The sequence below is a fragment of the Salvia hispanica genome, chromosome 4, assembly GCF_023119035.1.
Source record: "Salvia hispanica cultivar TCC Black 2014 chromosome 4, UniMelb_Shisp_WGS_1.0, whole genome shotgun sequence".
NCBI lineage: Eukaryota > Viridiplantae > Streptophyta > Magnoliopsida > Lamiales > Lamiaceae > Salvia > Salvia hispanica.
In genome coordinates this window covers 26277668-26300992 of record NC_062968.1, presented here as the reverse complement: position 1 = coordinate 26300992, position 23325 = coordinate 26277668, and the positions used below count along the sequence as shown (strand labels likewise).

General features: G+C 33.6%; 3 protein-coding genes and 1 long non-coding RNA gene across 9 annotated transcripts; all 4 read right to left on the bottom strand.

Annotated features, from left to right (window-relative positions):
- Positions 1 to 152: 152 nt before the first annotated feature.
- On the bottom strand, positions 153 to 1709 carry LOC125221539 (40S ribosomal protein S24-1-like). The gene is made up of 6 exons (XM_048123657.1): positions 1594 to 1709; positions 1408 to 1483; positions 1277 to 1318; positions 748 to 918; positions 441 to 527; positions 153 to 367 (listed from the first exon to the last, which is right to left on the bottom strand). Exons 2-6 carry the CDS (start codon positions 1477 to 1479, stop codon positions 326 to 328), a joined length of 414 nt encoding a protein of 137 aa, XP_047979614.1. The 5' UTR covers positions 1480 to 1483; positions 1594 to 1709; the 3' UTR covers positions 153 to 325.
- A 2096-nt stretch (positions 1710 to 3805) lies between these two features.
- On the bottom strand, positions 3806 to 5206 carry LOC125218417. Its single transcript, XR_007175955.1, has 2 exons — positions 5070 to 5206; positions 3806 to 4157 (listed from the first exon to the last, which is right to left on the bottom strand). It is a non-coding gene; the product is annotated as an uncharacterized LOC125218417 (long non-coding RNA).
- Positions 5207 to 7052: 1846 nt separating this feature from the next.
- Positions 7053 to 11082, bottom strand: LOC125219511 (F-box protein SKIP17-like). 5 transcript variants are annotated; one of them, XR_007176150.1, is made up of 13 exons: positions 10690 to 11077; positions 9954 to 10129; positions 9330 to 9527; positions 9131 to 9241; positions 8814 to 8899; positions 8618 to 8739; positions 8466 to 8530; positions 8299 to 8371; positions 8142 to 8204; positions 7986 to 8050; positions 7837 to 7911; positions 7480 to 7740; positions 7053 to 7358 (listed from the first exon to the last, which is right to left on the bottom strand). XR_007176150.1 is itself a non-coding variant. In XM_048121504.1 (13 exons), exons 1-12 carry the CDS (start codon positions 11002 to 11004, stop codon positions 7554 to 7556), a joined length of 1536 nt encoding a protein of 511 aa, XP_047977461.1. In that variant the 5' UTR covers positions 11005 to 11077; the 3' UTR covers positions 7053 to 7365; positions 7506 to 7553. The 5 variants fall into 5 exon arrangements, 4 of the variants coding, with proteins under 4 accessions (XP_047977461.1, XP_047977462.1, XP_047977460.1 ...); XM_048121504.1 differs by having other exon boundaries at positions 7053 to 7365; positions 7506 to 7740; XM_048121505.1 differs by having other exon boundaries at positions 7053 to 7214; positions 7506 to 7740.
- A 3711-nt stretch (positions 11083 to 14793) lies between these two features.
- On the bottom strand, positions 14794 to 22069 carry LOC125219486 (ent-copalyl diphosphate synthase, chloroplastic-like). Of its 2 annotated transcripts, none has more exons than XM_048121469.1 (15): positions 21917 to 22069; positions 21775 to 21834; positions 21612 to 21697; positions 21231 to 21531; positions 20768 to 20951; positions 20429 to 20643; positions 19780 to 19900; positions 19588 to 19700; positions 18665 to 18891; positions 17436 to 17551; positions 16744 to 16842; positions 16401 to 16640; positions 16158 to 16269; positions 15164 to 15355; positions 14794 to 15067 (listed from the first exon to the last, which is right to left on the bottom strand). In XM_048121469.1, exons 1-15 carry the CDS (start codon positions 21978 to 21980, stop codon positions 14840 to 14842), a joined length of 2358 nt encoding a protein of 785 aa, XP_047977426.1. In that variant the 5' UTR covers positions 21981 to 22069; the 3' UTR covers positions 14794 to 14839. The 2 variants fall into 2 exon arrangements, with proteins under 2 accessions (XP_047977426.1, XP_047977427.1); XM_048121470.1 differs by having other exon boundaries at positions 21231 to 21528.
- Positions 22070 to 23325: the final 1256 nt, after the last annotated feature.

Below are 23325 nucleotides of genomic sequence, written 5' to 3'. Positions count from 1 at the left end.
TTACAGAATCTATGCAAATATAAGAGACTAAAAAACAAAAACTCTTTTCTTTGGAAAATTTGAAAACGATGCATTACTTGGAGAGAGTATACAAAAATATGTATTTTGGCAATGTTTCGAAGGTATAATCACAATTATGATAGACAACATCGTTAAAAATGTTTGCAAAAGAAAATACTCTGATGATATAGAGTTTGAGAGTTGGTAACAATCCAAAAATATTGTGCCAGTTTAACATTAAAGCAGTAGCTAAATTAACATTAAGATAAAACAAAATAAGAAAATCGTGACGACTCCAAATCCAAAAAAGTGAATTATCAAAAATTTATTTCTTCTTGCCAGCCTTGGCGGCATCTCCAGCTTTGGTCTGCAAAAAAATTACAGCACAATTAGCACACGAAAAGGTACAACAATTTAGTTGAAGGGAAACAATATCACACCTTCTTGACACCACGGATTTTCTTTGCTCTGTTCTTCCTTTCCTTCATCTGCTTCCTTGACTTCTCAATCTTGGTGTCAAGACCATTCTGCAAGAAAAAAATTCCACACATAAACATGTATCCGAATAAGGAAAATAACTAGTGTATGTTCATGAGTGTAGAGGTTATTCAGATAATCTGATCATAACAATGGTGGCAAATTATGGCCAAGATTGTTGTGTAATCAGTCACACTGAGCATATTCATACATGAAGAAAATGCTTGACAACAGTTTAAACTAGACATACAAATAAAGTGAGGTTGTTACCCTGATTAGCCTGTACTTAGGCTCGAATTTCTTAGCATTCTCAACAGAATCATAGATCAGGCCAAAACCAGTAGATTTGCCACCACCAAAGTGGGTCCTGAACTTGAATACAAAGATGGCATTCGTGTCCTTAACATCGTACATCCTTGCTAACTTCTCCTTCAACTCGGCCTAAAGCAATTACATATTGAACTAAGTGAATACAAAAAATATTTGGGGAAAAGTAAATGAAATCACATTTATACTATCAAAGAAAAACATATCAAATGGCATAAACACTCAGTTAACAAATCTCATAAACTTGCTCAGAAACTACCTAAGCAACTTCAAAGCATTAGCACTATATGTAATTCAATTTCAATACATAACTGCGACCTAGAATTGAAACAACATAGGAATTGACCTCTAATTTTGACACAAGCAGATCATTTCCGTTAAAAGGTCATATAATCAATCGAAAAAGAAAAGTAAAAACAAAACAGAACAATTCAATAACATAACAAAACATATATATTAAACGAGAACAAACCTTAGAAACATTGGCCCTTCCTGGATGCAATACATCAATGATCTACAGCACAATCACAAACAGAAAACAGAGTTTCAAAACAGTGAGCTAAACTGCGAAAATCAATTATAACAAAATTTGGCAATACATACAAATTGTTTCCTGGAGAGGAGACGGTTGGTCATGAACTTCCTGGTCCTGATAGTAACTGCCTTGTCCGCCATTTTGCTGTAACAGAGAGGAATTATTAACCTAGTTCACCTCGATTTGATTTCCAACGAATTTAACAATGCAATACTAAAAGGAAAATCTGAGCAACAGAGAATTCGAGAGATTACGGTGTGGTTCAAGCAGATCGCCGAATGCCGCTGCTGTGCGTTGAATGAAGGCGAGAGCTTTAACCCTAGGGTTTCGTAGTTCATATTTATTGCTTCTGGCCTCAATTGGGCCTAAATCTTGATGGGATAAATGTTTTTGTAAATATTTTATCATGGGCTTTAGACGTAGCCCAATTTTAAGTCATAAACTTTTTGCATTGCTAACCTAATGCTAAAAGGAATACTAAATATACTGGTCTAATTCGGGACTTAACAAATCATTAACTATAAGATTATTGAATTTTATAAAATTTGTGGTCTATAATTTGCCACGTGTAATTTTTATTTTTATTAATCAAATCGAAAAAGATAAAAAAAAAACTATCAAATTAGGGTTTTGGATGAAAATGTCAATATAATGTTTTGAAAATATCAACACAAATGCTTTGAAAATGTCGACACAATGCTTTGAGAATGTTAGCACATAACTTATATTGACATATTTTATATATCATATTGACATTTGTTGTTGTACGAAAAAATTAAATTTTTTTTTTCTTTCAAAATTTGACATCGGAATATATGCAAGTGAGATCTCGTTAAAATCCTCTTATGAAATTATCTTTAATTTGATATATGTTGTGCGAAAAAATAATATAAATCGAGAAAATATATGCGTTTTAAAGTTATGAAATATTTTTCAAAAGTTAGTTACAATTAATTTGTTGTAAATTGACCTTAATACCCTTATTGATGTTTTTTGTTGGTCACATTGACGTTCCGAGGGCTAATGATTTACGCCCTTAATTTGAATATCTAATGGTTATTATTTAATTGTACTTAGCAATTAAGTATTGAGTTAGCAATATAACACTCCCCGGTCTAGTGCGGTATTATAATTTGATATTTATAGTAATTTTAGTTTAATAAATTATTGATGGACTATTTGACCTCAAAAAATTATACTAGTACACTTGTCCCATATAAGTGGAGTACTTTTATTCTGATATAAATTTTAGTTAAATCGGTTTTGTGTGTTAAATGCAAAAGATAATAAAGTAAGAGAGGATACGAAGTAGAGAGTGGTATTTCATTTTAAGAAAATGTGGCATTTTAAGTGAGACTTCCTGAAATGGAAAATGTGTTACATAAGGGGACCGGGTTGAGTATTTGTGCAACAAGTGAATAAACGAGTTAACCTAACAATATGTGTAACAACCAAACTCTTTGATTTGTCTTCACATTATAACACTAGTTCTTTTACCATGTTTTGTATTACATGCTCATGAGAAACTTTCTAGGGGGTCACTCGTCCCAAAGAATTGCTTCATGTTAAACATGTTTAATTTTTGGAGTTCTTATGAGATAAACGTCGGAAAAAAAAATGTATTTTTTTAGTATGAGTAGCGCCTATGTTAAGCTTTGCTCAAATAGCAAATTCTTAAAATCCACTCTTTCTAGTGTCTTTTAGTTTATTCATGAAACTTTTCACTTCATATGTAGGACTTGTCATATTGTTCGTGTGCTATACACCGACGTTCACTCTCATTCCTATTGTTTTTTAGCATATTCTCAAATATATTCCAATTTATCAATTATCAATTCCACATCACATTTTAAGTTTGAGTTTCAGTTGCATTGTTTATAAGCAAAAGACGAAGTCAGTAGAGTCAAATTAAGGTGTATATCATCTCTCTCTGTGCTTCAAGAACAAATATTCCAAATCATCTTTACGTGATTCAACAATACATACTACCTTTTCATCTTTATGTGATTCAACAACACATACTTTCTTATCATCTCTCTTTGTAATTTAAAAACACATACTACCTTATCATCTCTATGTGATTCAATTATCAAAGGAAAAGTTGGAATCATATTTTTGCTGACTATTCTTTCACTTGATAATTAATGTGGAATCGGGTTCTAGTGACCAAAGTTTTGAGCACACAGAAAGAAGGGAAAGTTTGGTTGTAATCAATTATCACATGTTTAATTCACATTTGAAAATTTGGTGACAGTCAAATCATGTTAGGTAATTCACATGCTTTCAGTGACATACTTTTATTTGATGGTTTATTTTAGATTATTGATGTTGCTTAATGTCATACAGTTTGTCTGTCACCACAATGGAGGAAGTTTAAGTAGAAGAAATGCTTGAACCAGTGGAGAAAAAGATAAATGGGTTTTCTCCGGCGGCTTCTACCGGCGTTCACAGCATAAGAATACACTGTGAGATAAAATGCTTGAACCAGTGGAGAAAAAGATAAATATAAGAGAGATTACATTGGTAGATGCAATGGAGTATGATGCAAAACGTATAGAGAAACACGACTGGACGAAAAAGTAATCAAGAAACAAGATTGAGTTCGATCCAAAATTGCGTTTCGCATGTACTGTGCGAATTTCAAATCATTCTGACACCGCAGATTTTTGCCCAATTTCTACGTTGAAAGTGCATCAGAGTAGAGGGCGAGGAGCAAGCTGATGATGAGAGGCAGAGCGGCGGGAGTGCATTGTTGTTTCAGTCATACAAAGGAGAGTGAGAATGTTGGTGGTGGCTTGATTCCGGTTGGAGGCAACACCTTTTTATAGAGTTATTCATCAGAGCACACACATGTGAATAAGAAGAACACACACATGTGAAGAGTTTGGTGACAGTCAAATCAATTATCACGTTAGGTAATTGCTCAATATGAGCACATGTGAGCAAAGTGAGCAAACTGAAATACATCATATTTCTTTGGATGCCTCTAGTGAGCAAAGTTTTGAGTAGACAGAAATCTTCACGTCGTCCCTTTTTATTCACACCCACTATTATTTATTATTATTACTATTATTATTTTCTTGTAAAATGTAATCACATTATAGTTTATCTGATATTTTAAATATTATCGTGTAAGCCTGTAAGAACACTAATAATTTGGGAGTAGAACTTGATATATAGATACTAATAAACAATTTAACATTAAATTTTTATTTGAAACTAATTAATATTAAGATATTAATGGGTCATTAATTAATAGGGCAAGTCACGCAAGCAAAGAAATTTCGTTTTGGGCTTTCGCACTACCAAATTTAGACGCAATAAATTCTTAGAACTGAGTTTAATTCGATATTTATTTCTAGAGTTCCACGAAAAAAAAATTAATTGCTTAAACTTTATAATTTGTTTCTAATATTTTGCACCAGTAAGCTAAATACTATATGTATCCATTACAAAAAATTGTCTTTCTGTACAAAAAAAGAAGTAAATAGTAAATAAAATTTCAGCCACAAATTTTTTAGCTCACATGTTTTAGTGTGAAATTGAAAGAAAGGAACTGTCGCATGGGGGTCGGCTATAAAAAACAACTCATTTACCAATTAGTCTAGGCAACATGTAAAGGGAATAAACCTACAAATGTGTTAAAAAATCACAAGCATCATATAATCGAGAGAAAAATTGGTGAAGACTCCAATATAACAATAGAGGAAGTTCAAGTAGAAGAACATACCTTTTAAGCTTAAATTTTACACAAAACGATTTCCACCTCTTGAATTTGGCTAGGTCGAACATCCTCCAAAATTGCTCAAATTAATCGGTCCAAACACTTCAATTTATGGAGAATTAGTGATGGGTGTGTGAAATTTGGTGTGGATGTGGTGTTTTGTGTGTGAATTTTGAATTTAGGGGGAGAAGAACACATGTGAATAAGAAGAGCACGTGTGAAAAGTTTTGTGATAGTCAAATCAATTATCACATGTTAGGTAATTGTCACATGTTAGGTAATTGAGTTCGATCTCAAATCGCATTTCGCATGTACTGTGCGAATTTCAAATCATTCTGACACCGTAGGTTTTTGCTCGATTTCTACATTGAAACTGCTTCAGAGTAGAGGGCGAGGAGCAAGATGATGATGAGAGGCAGAGCGGAGGCGGAGCACATTGTTGTTTTAGTCATACAAAGGAGAATGAGAAAGTTGGTGGTGGCTTGATTTCGGTTGGAGGCAACACCTTTTTATAGAGTTATTCATCTCTAAAACTAGGATAAGAAGAGCACATGTGAACAAGATATCATAAGAAGAGCACATGTGAATTCACCATGTGAAAAGTTTGGTGACAGTCAAATCACGTTTCGCATGTACCGTGCGAATTTCAAATCATTCTGACACCGCAGGTTTTTGTCCGATTTCTATATTGAAACTGCATCAGAGTAGAGGGCGAGGAGCAAGATGATGATGAGAGGCAGAGCGGCGACGGAGCGCATTGTTGTTTTAGTCATACAATGGAGAGTGAGAATGTTGGTGGTGGCTTGATTCCGGTTGGAGGCAACACCTTATAGAGTTATTCATCTCTAAAACTAGGATAAGAAGAGCACATGTGAACAAGATAGCATAAGAAGAGCACATGTGAAAAAAGTTTGGTGACAGTCAAATCAATTATCACATGTTTAATTCATATTTGAAATGTTTGGTGACAGTCAAATCATGTTAGGTAATTGTCACATATTAGGTAATTGACACTCTTCAACAATACGTACGTTCCTTTTCATTTGCAACATCTTATAGAAAGTTTGTGTGTTGTGTCTAACACATGCTTTCAGTGACATACTTTTATTTGATGGTTTTTCTAGATTATTGATGCTGCTTAATGTCATACAGTATATTTGAATATTGAGATTTCCTGTAGGTTTTATTTTGACAAGACCATTGCAATTTATTAAAAATCACATGCTCTTCACAAACATGAAAACACATGACAACGACTTATCCCAAGTTACATGATATTTTATCCAAGAAAAAAATACAATTGATTCTTAATAATTTCAGAAAGCAGCAAAACAAGAGAAGTGGGGTTGTGGGGGTAAGAAATTGAAGATTCCCTTATTAATTATGTGAACAAGATAGCTTCTTCATATGTGAATCAATGGAAAATTTAGGGCCCCCAGATTACTTGGAGGCCTAATTTTTCCTTCTGGTGCTATAAACATCATGCTCCCTCCCTTTGATCTACAAATTTTTTAAGAAGAAGACGTGAAATCATGTTGTTTTAGATTTTAAAAAAACTTTCATTTTGAATTTACAAAATTACCTATTAATCATTTCTCTTTTATTTGTTCGATCACTTCAGACAACAAACCATTTTTATCGAATGGATCCTCTTATCCCAAAATTATGTATAGGGTTTGCCACTGACGAACTATTACAAACGCTAAAAAATGTTATGGTTAACAATGAAACATAACTTAGGATTCACATCACCAATATATGAAATGCTACAGTCTTTAAATATCTTGGCTCTATATATATTGGTGGTGTTATCAATCATATTAAAGTTTTTTTTTTTTTAATGAAAGAGTTATAAACATTGTAACTTGATTGAACAAGTAAAATATGATAGAGTTATAAACATTGTAACTTGACATGGGGCCACTTTTCTTGTTCACATAATTAATCAGGGAATCTTCAATTTCTTACCCAAAACAAAAAACATAGAGATCCAGATAATAAATAGGAGAACTTAATAAAATAACTCTTATGATCGTTTCTGCATGTTCAAATGAAAAACAAAGCTTGAAACATGAGCAAACTATCGAGACTTTCGACAATCTGCAGGTCCTCGTAAACAGGAATGTGAGTGTGTATACGCCAGCCAGTGACCTATACAAAAAATCACAATCAATGCAGCAGCCGCTGAATTGCTACTGTCAACAATGCTCGGAGAATGAAAATCCTCATGTTAATGCAATAAGGATCGCACTGAATTTGCATTGCGTGTAGGAGTATCGACAGGAGTCAGGACACCTGATAGCTTGCAATGAAGTTTACGAATTAGAATTTTTCATGACCAGAAACATAGTTTCATTAAATTGAAAAAGCAGCAACAGCATGTGGATTAATTTATGCAACAGTTTCATCTCGTGACCTGATGAGTTGATGTGGAGATTGTACCAGTTATACAGGCGGTTCCACTGGACCGAGATGCTGACATCTCTCTCTCTATAAATCATCCACCTCATCTGAACTCTCATCATGGATTGGAAACCCGGCATTAGGGTAGTCCTCGTTGCCACTACTGTGGTCGCTATTATAACTGCTCTCCGATGAGGTAGTGAATGCATACTCCCCAGAGGGTGAGTTGGTATCGTTGTTGACATCACTGCTGGTCATTGGCTCTTCCACAAAACTGAGCTTGAGAAACGGGACTTCGTATTTGAGTAAACTAGTGGAAAAACATCTACTATACGAAGTTCAGATGTAAAAAGAACAGAGTATTAGTTACCTTCCCATGGCAGGAAAATCTGCAAGCACCCTTAGACTGGGCCTTTCTTCCAATAGCTCGCGTAAAGACATGAAACTGCATAATTGTTGCGTCACTGTGGTTCGAAGATAAAAATCAAAGTTGCAGCAGCAACATATATCAGCATGTACCTTGGGGTGTAACATCTCTGGTACCAGTCATCATCAGATGCAAGCCCCTCTCGATTGGATACATCCTATCAACAGGCAATGAGAATTAATTACTTAAGACACAAGAAAAAATGGAAAATATTAAGATTTATGACATCGGTGAGATTGGATTCTGACAAGGTGCTTAAGAAACTTGAAACGTCCTGCAATAATCGCCGAAAGCAACCTGGAAACTTCTGCCTGAATGATACAGCTCAAATTTAGAAAACTATATAATAATCAATTTTGTAAAATACTACTATTGTCATATTTACTAAAAATACTCAATTCTTACTTCTCTCAAATGCATACAATCCCGTAAAATCAAAACTTCCAGTAAGCTTCCACCTCCACTGCCACCTAGGTTTCTACAAGCAGAAAGTAAAAAACATGAATGATGACATGTGTATGAAGAGGACAAAGGGAAAAAAGTCCTTCAATATCCAAGGCAACTACACTTACCTAAGAAATTCACCAGTGATGGCATAGGACATTGTAAAGTCAACAAAATTCAAATTACGCAATCCCTGCATGGACAAAGTATAACCATAACAACCATATTCAAGACGAGTGGGAGAATACAAAAAGGTGAATGAAAGGAAATGGAAGCATACCTTGACAAGAACACGGACTTTAGGGTCATGCAATTTAAACCCTCGAAGTGCTAACGAGGATAAATATGGGCAATTGTTGACTATGTCATTGCATGTTGCTAATTTTAAGCTGTCATCTCTACCTGAAAGGTAAAAACACATGAGCAAAATATCTTTTGACCTGCAAAACGTGGCTGAAGTCTGGACAATTATGCACCTGTTTTCGATGATTCAAAATATAGACGTCCTATTAGGGGACAGGATCTACTCACAGACTCCAGGGTATGCCGCAGCTCCACATGTCTGCAAAGAAGATGTATACTCATGTCAGAACAACTGTTACCCATATGGGAAAATTAACTTTTGGGTTTCATCCTTAATGCAACATATCTGTACAAATATACTACTCCATAATATTTCATTCACCAATAGGTATGTCTCTCTGAATATGTGCATCGAGAGATAACAATACAATAAAACGTAGAAACCAACTCAGAATTACAATTTAAGCAACTAATAGAAATTGATACTCACAGGCCAACAATTTCTAGATCAAGCAAAGAAGGGCAAGCGGATATAGCAGCTCCCAATGCTGAATTGTCCATTCTTTCTATGTTATAAAGGTGTAACTTTTTCAGAAGAGCCCTGAAAAATTGAAGACGGGAAGATAAGTAAAACAGTATATGGAAAGACCCTTTATGAAATACTAGAAATATAAAGCAACAAATGTTACCCTGGAGCACCACCATCACTGATCAATGGTGCCAAGCAAGACCTAGTAAGTATAAATGTCTCCTTTCCCTGTCTCGGCCTTTTATCATTCCATGAAAATTCCGATGTATCTGATGAATTTCTCATAGAATAAACGAGTGCTTGTGACGAACCTAGTGATGCAACAGGTGGGCGAGGGACAATCCCAAGCTTAAGGGACCTACAAATGGTAAGATGATCAAAGTTCACGGCGCAGCATTGTGAACACGCGTATTAAACATCTGCAGATACCCCTTTCACATAGATGTAGGTTATGAGGATATGCAAATATTCAAGCATTTCACAATGACCAGCCATTTCCAGATAAAGCATCACAAAAAAAGCTTAAAAGAAGCATAGCGCTGATGATTCTCGAATCCGTATTGTCATTTATTACCAAACTTGAAAGCAGATAGATACCAATTCTTGTACTGGAAAACTAAACTAAATGCACTACTGAATCGATCAGGACGCATAATCTCAGCCCACACACTAACTGAAGTAAAAAAGAAATACAACACATATCCAGACATTCTAAGATACAGCAGACACAGAAAACAGTTCTCCCAGGAGCTCATCTAAGAAAAACAAATGGTCATAGCCTTACCGCAGTACTTTCCCCGCTCGTTGAATCATTGTGGAAACTACTACATTATTGACCCTTGGAACAGTCGTGGTTAAGTTAATATTGGCATAGCACAATGGATCAGCAGCACACTTATTGAAGAAGGAGCATGTAGCAGCAGCATGACACACACTCTGTGTATCGAGCAACGAAAATACCTGAACAAAGAGTAAATGCGAACATCATGAATCATAAATCCTCCACTTATTTTAACTACATAATCATTTTTAAAAAACCTAAGTGATAGAAACTTCTTATATGATAAACTCTATGTACACCATCCGCGCAGGAATCCTAAAATTGAGCTCAATTCAGAAAATTGGTCACTAACTCAAGAGAACTTGTGCGATCCACAACAAATTATTTACATTGCTAGAATGTTGACCCTTGCGGAAACAGTAATGCAGCTCAATTGATCAAAAGCTAATAGAAGATCGATCCACCAATCTCGGCGTAACTAATCGCAGAAAGACCTACAATTCCAGGTCAATGCATAAAATAGGTAACTAAGTACTAGCTCAAGTGAACTTGTGCACAGATAGAGTCCGCAACACATTATCTACACTGATATAATGTTCACGCTCACGCAAACAGTAAAGCAGCCAATTGATCAAAAGCTAATAGAAGATCGATCCACCACGATCTCGGCGTAACTAATCGCAATCCAGTAAAATTGTAAACTAGTACCTATTACCTAGATCTTCAAGTAAGAAATCACCTTAATAGTGAGATCGGACGGAAGAGCCCAAACGGCGGCGTTGTGCATGGAAGCCAGCCTCCTAGCGGATCGGTTGGCCGCTTCAGTGAGCGCGGAACCGAGACGGAGCGCGCGATCGACGACGTGTTGCTTCTCGGAATCGCGGGGGCAGGAGTCGACGATGCGACCGACGGCGAGGTCGAGAGCGATCGCGGAGGAATCGCGGAAATGGAGGAGAGACTCCAATAGAACGTCGAAATGATCGGAATAGGAGGTCGGATTTTCGGTGTGGGTGGGGTAGCAGGGGCGCTTGAGCTTGGCGTCGCGGCTATCCATGGCGATTTCGAAGGGCGGTGAGGATTCCCGCTTCCTTTTCCTTTGAGTTTGTGCGGTCAAGGGTTTGAGTAGACACGTGGATTTTCATTTATTTTTATTTAGTATAATAACGATGATATTTGCATGAGATGCCGTTTTAATTAACCTCCAATAGTGTAACATAAATAACTCATTAAATCATGATATTCATCATATCTAAATCTTAACTGCTATGCAAAATCAAAACTTATTACTAATTTAATAGTCTTACTTTTAAAATGATATGCAATATCATAATTCAACAAAAATTTAGGAATTTAGAAGCAAATTGAAATACACCTAAAAGCTTCATTTTATCAACTGTGAACATAACAAGGAAAATACTGTAGAAGCTTCCTAATTTAAATTAGCTAGGCTACATATTTACTAGCATATTATTTTTAAAACAATAGAATATTACTAAAATAGTACTATAGAAATAAATAAATGGAACTGTAATAGGTTTACTGTTGAGAAAATGAAATTGGATCAGTATTGAGGAACAGCTAAGGTAGATATATATACTCAGTTGACAGGCTGTGTTGGCCCAAGAAATAAAAGCCCAATTATATCCATTATACAAACCCAACTTCATCATATTTAAAAATTGTTATGTGTTTTTATCATTATATAAATATTAATGAACATGTTAGAAAAAAACAAGTTTCATTATAAGTTAAGTTTCACAGCATTGAACATATGGTTGTGAAATTTTAATGTATATTGTATTGTTAGTTTATATCGATATGTGGTACTATATCAAAAAAATTCAATATATACGGTACTACAAAGTACATATTGTAAAATACGATATGCATAGAAATTTTAATATTCCACAATATATAAAAATGTATACCGTTATTGTACCGATATGTTTTAGCCAATATCATACTCTATCGAAAATTATAATATCAAAAATTTTAATATTTTCGATTACAATAAATATGGTATACCAACATTTTGGTATATCTGACCCTTTGTAAGCCCCATGATCCAAGGTGGAGAATATGTCCTAGTTGTGGCTATAAATTTGACCACAAATTGAAATTATAGCATTACGGGAACCACTTTTGTACCTAAATAGTTGGTGTTTTACACCTTCGACCTACACAAAATCTATTATCTATGTATGTATTTTGGATAAGTAAAGGTGAAGGTGAGATGTTGGGGTGTGGCACTACATAAATGTGAGAAAGATATGGTGATGAATATGCATTCTATAAAAAGAACATGAGATATTTCAATTTGGTGGGATCGCATTTTCTTTTGTTTGGTGCTCAAATGGCCACGCTCTCTTCTTCATTAACCATATATATGTGCATTAAGCCTTTCTTCATCAATTAAGTAAATGTCCCTTCAATCTCCAATTTGTGACATAGACATATATCCATTTCATTTCATTTCACAAATCTAATCATGTATGAGATAATTAGGTATTCTCTCTCTCATTCTCCACTCCAAATCATTTCATCAATTCCCCTTGCCTAACGATACAAATGTGACATTCATCTTATAGATACAATAAGTCTATGCAACCAAATTTTGTACAACCAAAAATTGGTTTATTTGGGAGAAAAAGTAATGTATATATACATTTAATTAAAAAGTATAGACATACATATAGTATAGGGAACGTGCATAATATTACGGTATTTGTGTATAATTTTTAAATTTTTTTTGAACCATAAAATGTAATTAATGCATACTTTAATTCAAATTTAAAAAATAATAGAGAAATAATTCAAATATAAAAATAAAAAATTGAAAATGAGGCCAAAGATTAATAAATTATTTTTAATTTGTTAACTAACTATATTTATTATTTTAATATTTAATTAACACATCAAAATAGCTAATATAATATTGTTTTGGCTGTACAAAATTTGGTTGTTTATCATTACTCAGATAGATACATCGTCCTTTTTTTGTGTGGTCTTAGTGATTGTGTTGTCGGTTGTTTTCCTTCTTTCCCTTTGTTTAATCAACATTGTTTTGGTAATCAGTATTATAAATTTTTGTTTCTTTTAGTTGGGTTGAACTTTGTATTATAGTGCTCACCACTTTCATGGGTTCTAACATTTATCTAAGAAATAAAATATTATTGTAACAATGTTAAATACTACTCCATCCGTCTGCGAATAGGAGTATGAATCTTCTCGGCAAAAATTTTAAGAAAAGTGACTAGAAAAAAGTTAGTGAAATAGTGGTATATGAGTCTCACTTGTATCTATAATTTTGAAATAAAATGTGAGTGGAATGAGTTAGTTGAAATTGGTGCCTATTACTATTAATATTAAAAATGAATCGAAACTCCTATTCGCGGACGGACAGAAATGGAAAAACGGAACTCCTATTCGCAATGGAAGGAGTGACATTTATAAGTGCCCCCTCTCATATTCCCACTTTAAGGTATATATCTATTATCTTTAGGTAAAGTTGTGGCATCTTTTTCATTTTTTTGCAAATTTAAAATAGTGATATGCAAATTGAAAATAGTGGAAATTCATCTTAATTCAGTAGTTTCACATAAAATGTTGTGACGTAATTCACAGTGTAAAGATCAATACTATTTCCCTTTTCTGTAATAATAGATGTCACTAATTTAGATTTTTGGCAATTTGGTAGGTAACAAGATTATAATTATTTTTTTCAATGTCTAAGCTCTGCATTGCATTTTGGACCACTTAATAGTAAATACAGACGTGTAATATAGATTTTCATTTCCACGTCGGATATGGAGTCCACATTAATAGAGTTTTTCGATAAATAAAATTCGGGAATTCAATCATTATGTGTGTAAAATTGTCAAAAATCAAATTAAGAACCTGGAGTATTATTTTATTTATATTTCAAAACTATATAATCAAAATTTTAATTTAAAAATCAAAACACATATTTATGACGCACTCTCTCACGATGTTATAGACATCAAATATGCAATGACTAAAACCTAATTCATTTGCCATATCAATCACACCATTTATTTGGTAGTCAACATGAACAAAAATGAAAAGACACATATAGAACTTCTACATGTAAAAAAATGAAAGATGTACATTTTCAATGCGACTACGATTACTAATACTCCCTCCGTCCGCAAGTAGTAGTCTCATTTTTATTCGGCCCGGACATTAAGAAATACTAAAAAAAGTGGCTGAGAAAAAGTTAGGAGAGTATTTAGTTTTAAATAAAATGTGAGTGAAATGAGTTGGTAGAATGTGAGACCTATATAGCATTTATAGTAAAGTGAAATCGGGACTCCTATTCACGGACGAACCAAAATGGAAATACAGGACTCCTATTCGCAGACAGAGAGTATATTTAACCAATTATGTTCTCACATTCTCCCGATAACAATGTACACTTGTGAATTTCAAGACATTCCAATACACTTATCGTTTTCATTGTCGTTTGTTGGAACTACATCATTTTAGTTTATTATCCAGTGTTTATTGAATTGGAGATAATTTCTAGAACCATTGATAAAGTTGGTGATTGATATGATAAAGTAGTTTGAAATCAGCTAGTTGTGTTAACTGATTATATATTGTTGAAATTGATAATGTGTAGTACATCATTCCACCATTATAACCATTTATTCATCATTTTCTCTGTTGAAAAAACAAAGTCAAGATTTTTCTCAAATGCGTTACTGTTTTATTTGAATAAATACTATTTTCATCTGATTTTGTTTAATGTCTTTTATTTTCACAAAATAGTCCACATTCCATGAAATTAAATCCATATTGCTTGATTTATGATCACAGTCAATTAAATATAAGATAGTTGCAAATTTAATTGATTTACATGTACATGATCATTGTACTCTTTCAAAGAGTACTTTCGAAATATGGAAATTAATAGTTCCTATGTTACAATAAGCTGAATAATAAAAGCTTCTAGCAATAATAAAAAAGTTTTGCTTAATTTGTGAATCCAAATCACCTGCGGATTTTGTAACAACTAATTTCACTAATTCTTGCATCGCCGATTCTATGTCCAAAGTTGTAATCCCTCCGGCACTAGCCATGCACCCATTTCCGTCCTAAAACAACACGAAAATCCGCGTCACAAAGATACTTATAGTTATATCTCGTTTTCAATAATGAGATAGAGAACGTGATGAAGAAAAAATTGAAACCTTTTGATGCTGAAACAGACAAAGCTTATCGCAGACACTAACAGTGGCCTTCATCAGATAATCATATTTCGGGTGTAACGATAGCAACTCCTCTGACTCAGTCCGCACCCGGCCACTTAAGTTTAGTGTTTGCACCAATAGCTCGGCGTCGCGACCTCCTCTCCCTTCCCAAGTCTTCATCCACTTATGCCACTGCATGGTGGTAGAGTCAGAAAATTTTATACTTCTTTCATTCTCAAAAAATGGTATTATTACTATTTTGCCATTTCGTTCTGTCTATCAAATTAGTCAATTTCTATTTTTATTTTAAAAAATCATCACATTATACTACTACTATAATGATGTGGATTCTATTATCTAGTAACACTATTTCTACTAGTTTTTTTTAAAATTTTTCTATTTATAATTTTGCATTAAAACTCTTATTGTTATTAAAGTCTCGATATTTGGGGAATTAATATATTACTTCCTCCGTCCCACATAATTTGGGACACTTTGACCTGGCACGGATTTTAAGAAATTTATTAGAAAGTGAGTTGAAAAAGTTAGTGGGATGTGTGTCCTATTTTTAAGTATTAGTTTTATAATAAAACGTGAGTAAGAATGAGTTAGTGGAATATGAGGTCCACTACCAAAAATGGGAAAAATTATATGGGACAACCCAATATAGAATACTGGGTCAAATTACGTGGGACGGAGGAGTATTTTATAATTTATTTAGGTCGATATTTTTTAAAATATCGAGAAAATGTATATTTGAACTTTATGAACGTGCAGATAATTGAAGTTAGCTGACTTCATTCTTCTGCAGGTTGCCTTTCTGTGTCAATGTATGGGTAAATATTAGGAGTATTAAATACCTACATATATGTAGTATGTTTGTTTATGATAACGTGGAACATGAACAACGATATAATAAAATAAAAAAAAAAATTGGACAATAACTATATATAGTTATTGAGAAATTAGATATGAATGAGAATGTTGGACATACTGCATTTTTCAATGGTTGATGAATGTTGCAGCCTTGTGCCAACAATATATCCAATGAAAGTTGATTTAGGGTTCTGAGTAATGTCCCCACCAAATTTGGTCTTGTTTTGTACCTGTCCAATGGCCATTTCAATTTCCAATAATTCTTATAATCTAAAAACGATAAAGCATAACTTAGTAAGTCAATCGATCAATTTTTGAACCGGTTGACTGAAGTTCGAGTTACTAGGGTCACTATGATTACCTTACTCCATTTGCATACGTGAGGACGCTATCACGTTCGAATTCGTCGATGAAGGCACGCTTTTGCTCGGTCGAGTGGAAATGTGACGCGATAGTTTGCATTAAAATCGCGGTCTTGGCCCAAGCGAGGCGCTCTTGTGACTTTTCTGGCTCAAAAACTGACGCAGCAGCAACGTAGTATGCTTGCATAAGGCTTCCTTCACTCAAACCGAACACACCCAAATTCGAATTCCGGCACCATCTGACCCCAAAATAATCAAATTAGCATTTATTGGTCAAGATTTGGAGAATTTTTATTTATTTAAAAAAAAGAGAAATTAAGGTATACACTATATATGTCTTACTTTTGGAGGTCTTTCCATTCTTGTTGGTGTAACGCCTGGCAATTATTATAGTCCAATTTTGCTAGCTCGAGATAAATGTTATTGTTCACATATGGCATCCTGAAAAAAAGATTTAAGTGATTTCATTTTAAAATTATGACAATGGAGTATTTATAAATATTTTACCGAAATCTAAAAATTCCGATCTGAAAATTTGTCCTAATCTTTGTAGACAACAACGTATGTATGATCATATTTTCTAATCCAACAATATTAATATACAATAACATTATAACAATACACTCGTAACACATGCATGCAAAAACGCCAAAACATGCCACTAGATCACATGCTATCAAAACTGGTTGCAAAACATTCCATTATAAAATTAACATACAGAAGTGAACTTAAATTGCATTGTCGCTTTCAACTCATTTTTCTTAACATTTCTTAAAATCCACACCGAGTAAAATATGGCATCATATCACGGATGGAGGAAGTATACACTCCCTCCGTCAGGAGTTCTCCATTTTGGTATTTTTATGAATAGGAGTTTCATTTCACTTTTACTAAGTAGACCTCATTTTCACCAAAGCATTTCATTCACTATAATATACATGGAATTCATATTTCTTAAAACTCGTCCCCAAAATTAATAAACTTTAATTATCGATGGATAGAACAAAACAAGAATGTACTAAAAGAAAGTGTACCTATATAAAGTTTTGCCAATCCAAACATCATCTTCACCACCATATTGTTCAAGATAAAATCTTGTTTCAACTCTAGGTAGGCTGGCATACCAAGGAACATTTAGTGCATATCCCACCTGTACAATTTTATCATAAACTTATTTTTCTTTAAAAAATGAATTTTTCAAAATAATACTATAAGAAATATTAGCCACTAAGGCATATCTGAATGTTGCAAATAAACAACAAGATAAATTTAACAGGGTCTCTATGTTTTTGGGATTAATTAAACTTTAATTCTCAATTCATTTGATATCTTTAAATAAAATACGTAAAAAAAGTTACTACCTACTATTAAAAAAGTTTTAAAGGTCATAGATATATAGACGAATCATATAAATTTGAAGGGAACACAAACACGATAAAACCTTAAGACGAAGGCATTTTAAGATATACTTCCTCCATTTTATTCTAAGTGGAGCATTTCTTATTCGGCATGAGATTTTATGTAATATTTTAAACGTTACTTTTTGAGGAACTATATAAAAATATAGACATTATATTGTACTTCCTATGTTAGTTAAATGTCCAATATTATCGTTTTGGGATAACCATTATTATACGTCATATTTCACTTGTAATATTTTTGGTTAATGAATCCTACATTTTAGTAATTCATTTCAATCGTATTTTATTATAAGTAACGTATATTATACTATTTTTTTCACACGCTTACGTTTCTTAAAATTAAGATATTTAATCCTAGACGAAATATATATTATTTTTCACTTTTGATTCCACTTAACTAAACTAGCTTGAACTTTTCACTACATATTCTTATATAATGTGATTACTCTTTAATTTCAAAGTGACTATGTCTTTATACATAGTTGAAAGGAAACCTAAAAGCTTTTCCACTTTTCCCAAAATAAAGAAACATTATCATTCCTTATCAAATGAAAAGTTCACTTTCTTTTTACTCTTTTCTTTCTACCACATTAATTCATGTTTTCTTCGTCTATAATCAATTGTCTTTTCCTTTCTATTTCAATCCGTTCATAAAAAATTAATTAAATTTTAGTACTTTTTACGGTCCATCATTTTTTCTTCTACCTCCTATTTATTCACCTATCTCTTTTTTTCAATTTTTGCATATAAATTTACATTAAAACTCGTATTGTCTAGTAAAAAATATGAGTATGTGAGTAGTTCAGTAGTAACATCTCTATCTCGTACACACACAGACTGACCTCGCCGGGAAGGTCTTTGGTGATGATCCACTTATCCAAGAGCTCATTATCAGCTCTCTTTTGGTGCAAGAATTTAGAAGAGAAAGCTGCTGCATCTTCTAGAATGTTCTCTCCCGGGAAAATCAACTGAGCCGCTCTGTAAAGATTGAACATTCCGGTAACCGCCTGCGTCGACTGTCCCTTGAAGCAGAAGAACTCGCCACCACTCCGGAAATGTCCAAACACATCTGCATATTTCTTTCTATCTAAATTACTTTTAAAAAGCAAAATAAAAATTTTAATTGTGAACATCCATTTATGGTTTTTTAAAAATGAGATTTATGGATTTTCCACTTTTAAATACTACTAAAACTTTGGAAATTGTATGGATTTTAATGCAAAGTAGGTAAAATAAAAGAGAATAAGAGAAACCGTGGGTAATGTAGTAAGAGAAATAGAGAGAAAAAGTAATGGAATTAGTGTTAATGGATTGCAGGTCTATTTTCTAAAATTGAAAGTTTCTATTTTTCAGAAACGAGATAAAAAGAAAAGAATTTCTATTTTTAGAAAATGGGAAGAGTACAATGTGTATGGAATAGTTTAGAATTAACCTTGTGGTTCCTAACTTTTGAGTATTAGTTTCATAATTAAAAAGAATATATTAGTAATAAAAATGGTTTAATGAAATGTGATGACCATCTAACAAAAAAAGTTAAATGGAGTAATTTTGATCTCGCACGTCCATTTACGGTAAAAATATTGACATGTGTATCCTTATTTTTTATATTAATTTTATAACGGAATCATAAGTTGAATAGTTTAGTAAAGTGCAAAACTCACTTATCAGTTCTAGAAAATTGAAATGAGTCTTTTTCATTGCGTACATCCATTAATAGTAAAATGTGATTTTAATTCTCGAACGGAAAAAGTGTTAGTATTATTACCGGCCGGAACCTCGTATCCATGCAACCTCAGCAGTCGGAACGCCATAGCCGTGTCATCGATATCCTGAACTTCCGAGTTCCTCGCCCAGCAGATCCCTTTTTCCGTCCAATATCTTTGCAATAATATTTTCAAAATCAAGAATTTTATTTTTTATTTGGTCCAAAAAAATCTAATTTACTTGTACGGTGTACCTGTGAACATATGCGATACATTCGTCCATCTCTGTCTGAAAATAACGTGAAAGTCCAAGTCTTTGCAATCTGTCTACTGCCCATAAATGCTCGAACAAATCCACAGGGTACACATTTGGAACTAAATAATCATTCAAATAAATCACATAAGTATAAATTAGATACACATGAAATGCTCGACACGCAAAAAATCATTAAATTTTGGTCAATTTTTAATCCAAAATGTCTCTCGTCAATGATAACACGCATAAATCAAGAAAAATGGTCCCACGATGAAATTTTTTTGGAATGACACGGAAAAGATTGAGGAGCCACACGTTTCTCATTCACACTCACACAAAACTCTATATTCAGGTTGAGGGTCATAAGAATTTGGTTGCATAAGTGGAAATATTGTTTATGTTTTTAAACTAAAAAACATTTTCTGTATACAAATAAATGACATTGCTTAACTCGTATGATTTCTTGTCTACTAGGAGTACATCAGATACAATTTTACCAAACAAATTAATGACTTTTCCATGCAAATTTTGAAGTTGTGGGACTAATCAGTATTTGACCAATTTTTGTGATTTTATCGACGATTTATAATTTGCTTTTATTTTAATAGCTACATTAAGTTTTAGTTGAGATGGGGAATTGAGTATACCTCCTCCATTAAATTTGTTGAGGTGGTTGGTCAAATATTTGAGGCAATTATGATCCTTGGTTTGTTGGAGAGCAAAAGCAGTGGAAGAAGGAGAGAAGAGAAAAGAGCCATCTTCACTTTGCAATTGCAATAGCTTTTCCCACTTTAAGCCTTCCATTCCTTCCAGACTATGAAGCAAGGTTGTGGGCATTTGGTGTAGTATGTCTTTTGGTATCCTGCAATTATTTATTATTATTTCCATTAAAAAGAAAAAAAGTAAAAAAAAAAGTCTTTTTACATAAACTACACAGCGTCATCCATCACAACAACAACGACGACAAAAATAACATCAATACTTACTTTTTGAGCTTTATCTCTCTTCGTGCATAGATCTCTCTCAACCCTCTCGTATCGCTAGGGATATCGATTCCGAGCTCTTTTGCTTTATCAATGAGCGACGGTAGCGCCACCTCGAAACCTATCGGCATATGCTCCATGTTCTCCTCCTCCAGTCTCTTAATATTCTTTTTAATAAACAAAATCCCTGCGTAAAAGAAAAATTAAATACTGTTCTCAATTGAAACAAAATAGAGTACTTTTTGGTCCATAAAAATTAGTCTCATTTTTTCTAATAGTATAATGTCCCACCAATGAAAACTTTATCCACCAAAATTTTTTTGTTTCACTCTTCTTTATCCATTTAATTCTTTTTCTTAACTAATGGTGCATTAAATTAAAACTATGTAATATACAAATTATAAGACTACTAATTTTTTAAGAAAGAGCTGAAACCACTATATAAGATAACAAAGAAAATATAAACCTTTCTCTGTTTTGTCGGGATTTACGTCCCAAGATCTCAACGCGACCACGCACGCCAGCGTGTTGATGATCCGGTCGAAGATCGAGAATCTTCGACCGTCCCCCCAAGACCCGTCGCCGAGCTGGTTCCTCGAGATCCACTCGAGGCTCGACGGGAACTGCGGTGCCGCCTCGTCAGCTGCGGCCACGAGCGCCACCCACGCAGTATCGTACGGTGAGACGCTGATCTCGCCGTCTCCCATGGACCGCAGCATCGACCGGACCGCCCCGGCCAGCTCCGCGATCTCATCCGATGTCTCCTTCTAATCAAAACAAAACCATTAAAAAAAAATAATCTTCTTCTTCAAAAATAGAAGAAAAGTTAGTAGATTGTTTTTAGCACCTTTAAAGAATCTTTTTCTGTGTCATCTTCCACAATCTCATGCCACTTTATCACTGGCAAACCACTCTGGATCGCATCTATGAATTCTGCTTGAAAAAAAAGAGATTTTACTTTCAGACAAGATTATGAATTTATGAGAGAAATAAAAAAACAGCATGTGTACGAGGTTTGGAGATGGCATTGCATTGTAGTGAAGAAGGCTGTGTGAAGAGATGAAGATATGCTGCAAAATAGTAGGCAGAGTGTTAGAATTTTCAAAGCGAAGCATGGAGAATGTTGTAGAGAGAAAGGAATATAAGGATCACCGGAGCGAGAGGAGGCGGAGATGGGGCGGAAGGCGAAGGCGATGGGATTGGAAGAGAGAGACATGGGTGAGTGAGAATGTGTGTTGGATTTGTAGAGAGAGAGGGGAAGACGGAGGGGTTTAAATGGAGAGAGATGGGAAGCCAGGAAGGAAAGAGACAGAAACGACTTCCCAAGAGATTCCCGCGAATGGGTGCATGGGATCATCCAAATTCATGAAAATGAGACCACTCCTTTGCCCAAAATCACCAACTAACTTCCATTACTACTATATCACATGACTTTCTCAATTCCTCCTAATTGTGTTACCACAATAATTCATGTATGATTAACATTAGTTGGAGAATTTTATAAATATCATGATATGATCAAAACTTGTGTGGAAAATCCTATCTCCAACAAATATGGTAAAGATTGAAATAAAAACCAATTTTTGATTCACAACATGTGATAAAACCGATGAGTATAAAAGAATATTAAACTGACTAAATGATAATTAAAAATGATGGTAGTGGTAGTAAGTTAAAACCAATTTGTATGTTTCCAATAAGGATTTTCGAATATTTGATGCTACTTTAATTAAATAACTAGTAATCATAGTGACAAGAGTCCAAGGAATATTAGTTTGAGGCATCTTTTTTTGTTCAAGAGTAGTAATATTACAAGTTTGAGGCATCTTTATCTTTGTTTGTACTAAGTTGAGTTTGGAATCATTTTTGTATGATAATAGAGTATTTAATCTACTTTTTATACATGCAATATGCATGGAAACTGACGATGACTCATTGTGTGGTCGATTCATTATTACTTCTCCTGAATTTTATTAAATATCACTATGCCCTTTGATACGAAAGAGTGAAGACTTGCAAAAAAATTTAATTTCTTATTGTTGATGTATTTGCATTCATTCCATACATCATCACTCATCAGAGTATATACTTGCCACTGACCAACAATTTTATTTTTACAATAATCGTATAACAAAAAAGATTATTGGCCGAAATTCTACATTAATGGGTATTTTTTTTGTTTTTTTGGCCTATTTAGCAATTCATTATTGAGTTTTTTAGTACAATAAAATTGCTAAGGTTTGAACGTTTCAACAAAAAATGTGAAAAATAGAAGAAATTGATGGAATAATTAAACAAAATCTAATTGCTCAATGGCTAAACTTAGTTGATGGGCCATATTTCCCTTATTTCCAGTTTAGAGCTAAAAGCCCATTCAGTTGGGCTAATGATGCACTTAAATCACATAAATGAGTTTTGCCAAATAATTTTCTTTTGTCTTAATTCACTAAAAATACCTAAGCTCAGACGACGTGAGTTTTGATTGAATACAGAAATCTTAGTTACTAATACGACGCATATATACACTTTTTATGATTAAAATAAGAATTAAACAAAAATAT

Bases quoted from the DNA above. Each gene is read 5' to 3' on its own strand.
- LOC125219511 (XM_048121504.1), bottom strand. From the start codon at position 11,004: ATGGATAGCCGCGACGCCAAGCTCAAGCGCCCCTGCTACCCCACCCAC. The intron at 8,740-8,813 runs GTGCATAATTGT...TTTACCTTTCAG, and splicing joins TTTTGAATCATCGAAAACAG to GTAGAGATGACAGCTTAAAA. The intron at 8,372-8,465 runs GTAAGTGTAGTT...TTCTGCTTGTAG, and splicing joins ATCACTGGTGAATTTCTTAG to AAACCTAGGTGGCAGTGGAG.
- LOC125219486 (XM_048121469.1), bottom strand. From the start codon at position 21,980: ATGTCTCTCTCTTCCAATCCCATCGCCTTCGCCTTCCGCCCCATCTCC. The intron at 21,532-21,611 runs GTGCTAAAAACA...TGTTTTGATTAG, and splicing joins CAGAAAAAGATTCTTTAAAG to AAGGAGACATCGGATGAGAT. The intron at 19,901-20,428 runs GTATACTCAATT...ATGATTATTTAG, and splicing joins CAACAAATTTAATGGAGGAG to TTCCAAATGTGTACCCTGTG.
- LOC125221539 (XM_048123657.1), bottom strand. From the start codon at position 1,479: ATGGCGGACAAGGCAGTTACTATCAGGACCAGGAAGTTCATGACCAAC. The intron at 919-1,276 runs GTTTGTTCTCGT...TAATTGCTTTAG, and splicing joins GAAGGGCCAATGTTTCTAAG to GCCGAGTTGAAGGAGAAGTT. The intron at 368-440 runs GTGTGATATTGT...ATTTTTTTGCAG, and splicing joins AAATCCGTGGTGTCAAGAAG to ACCAAAGCTGGAGATGCCGC.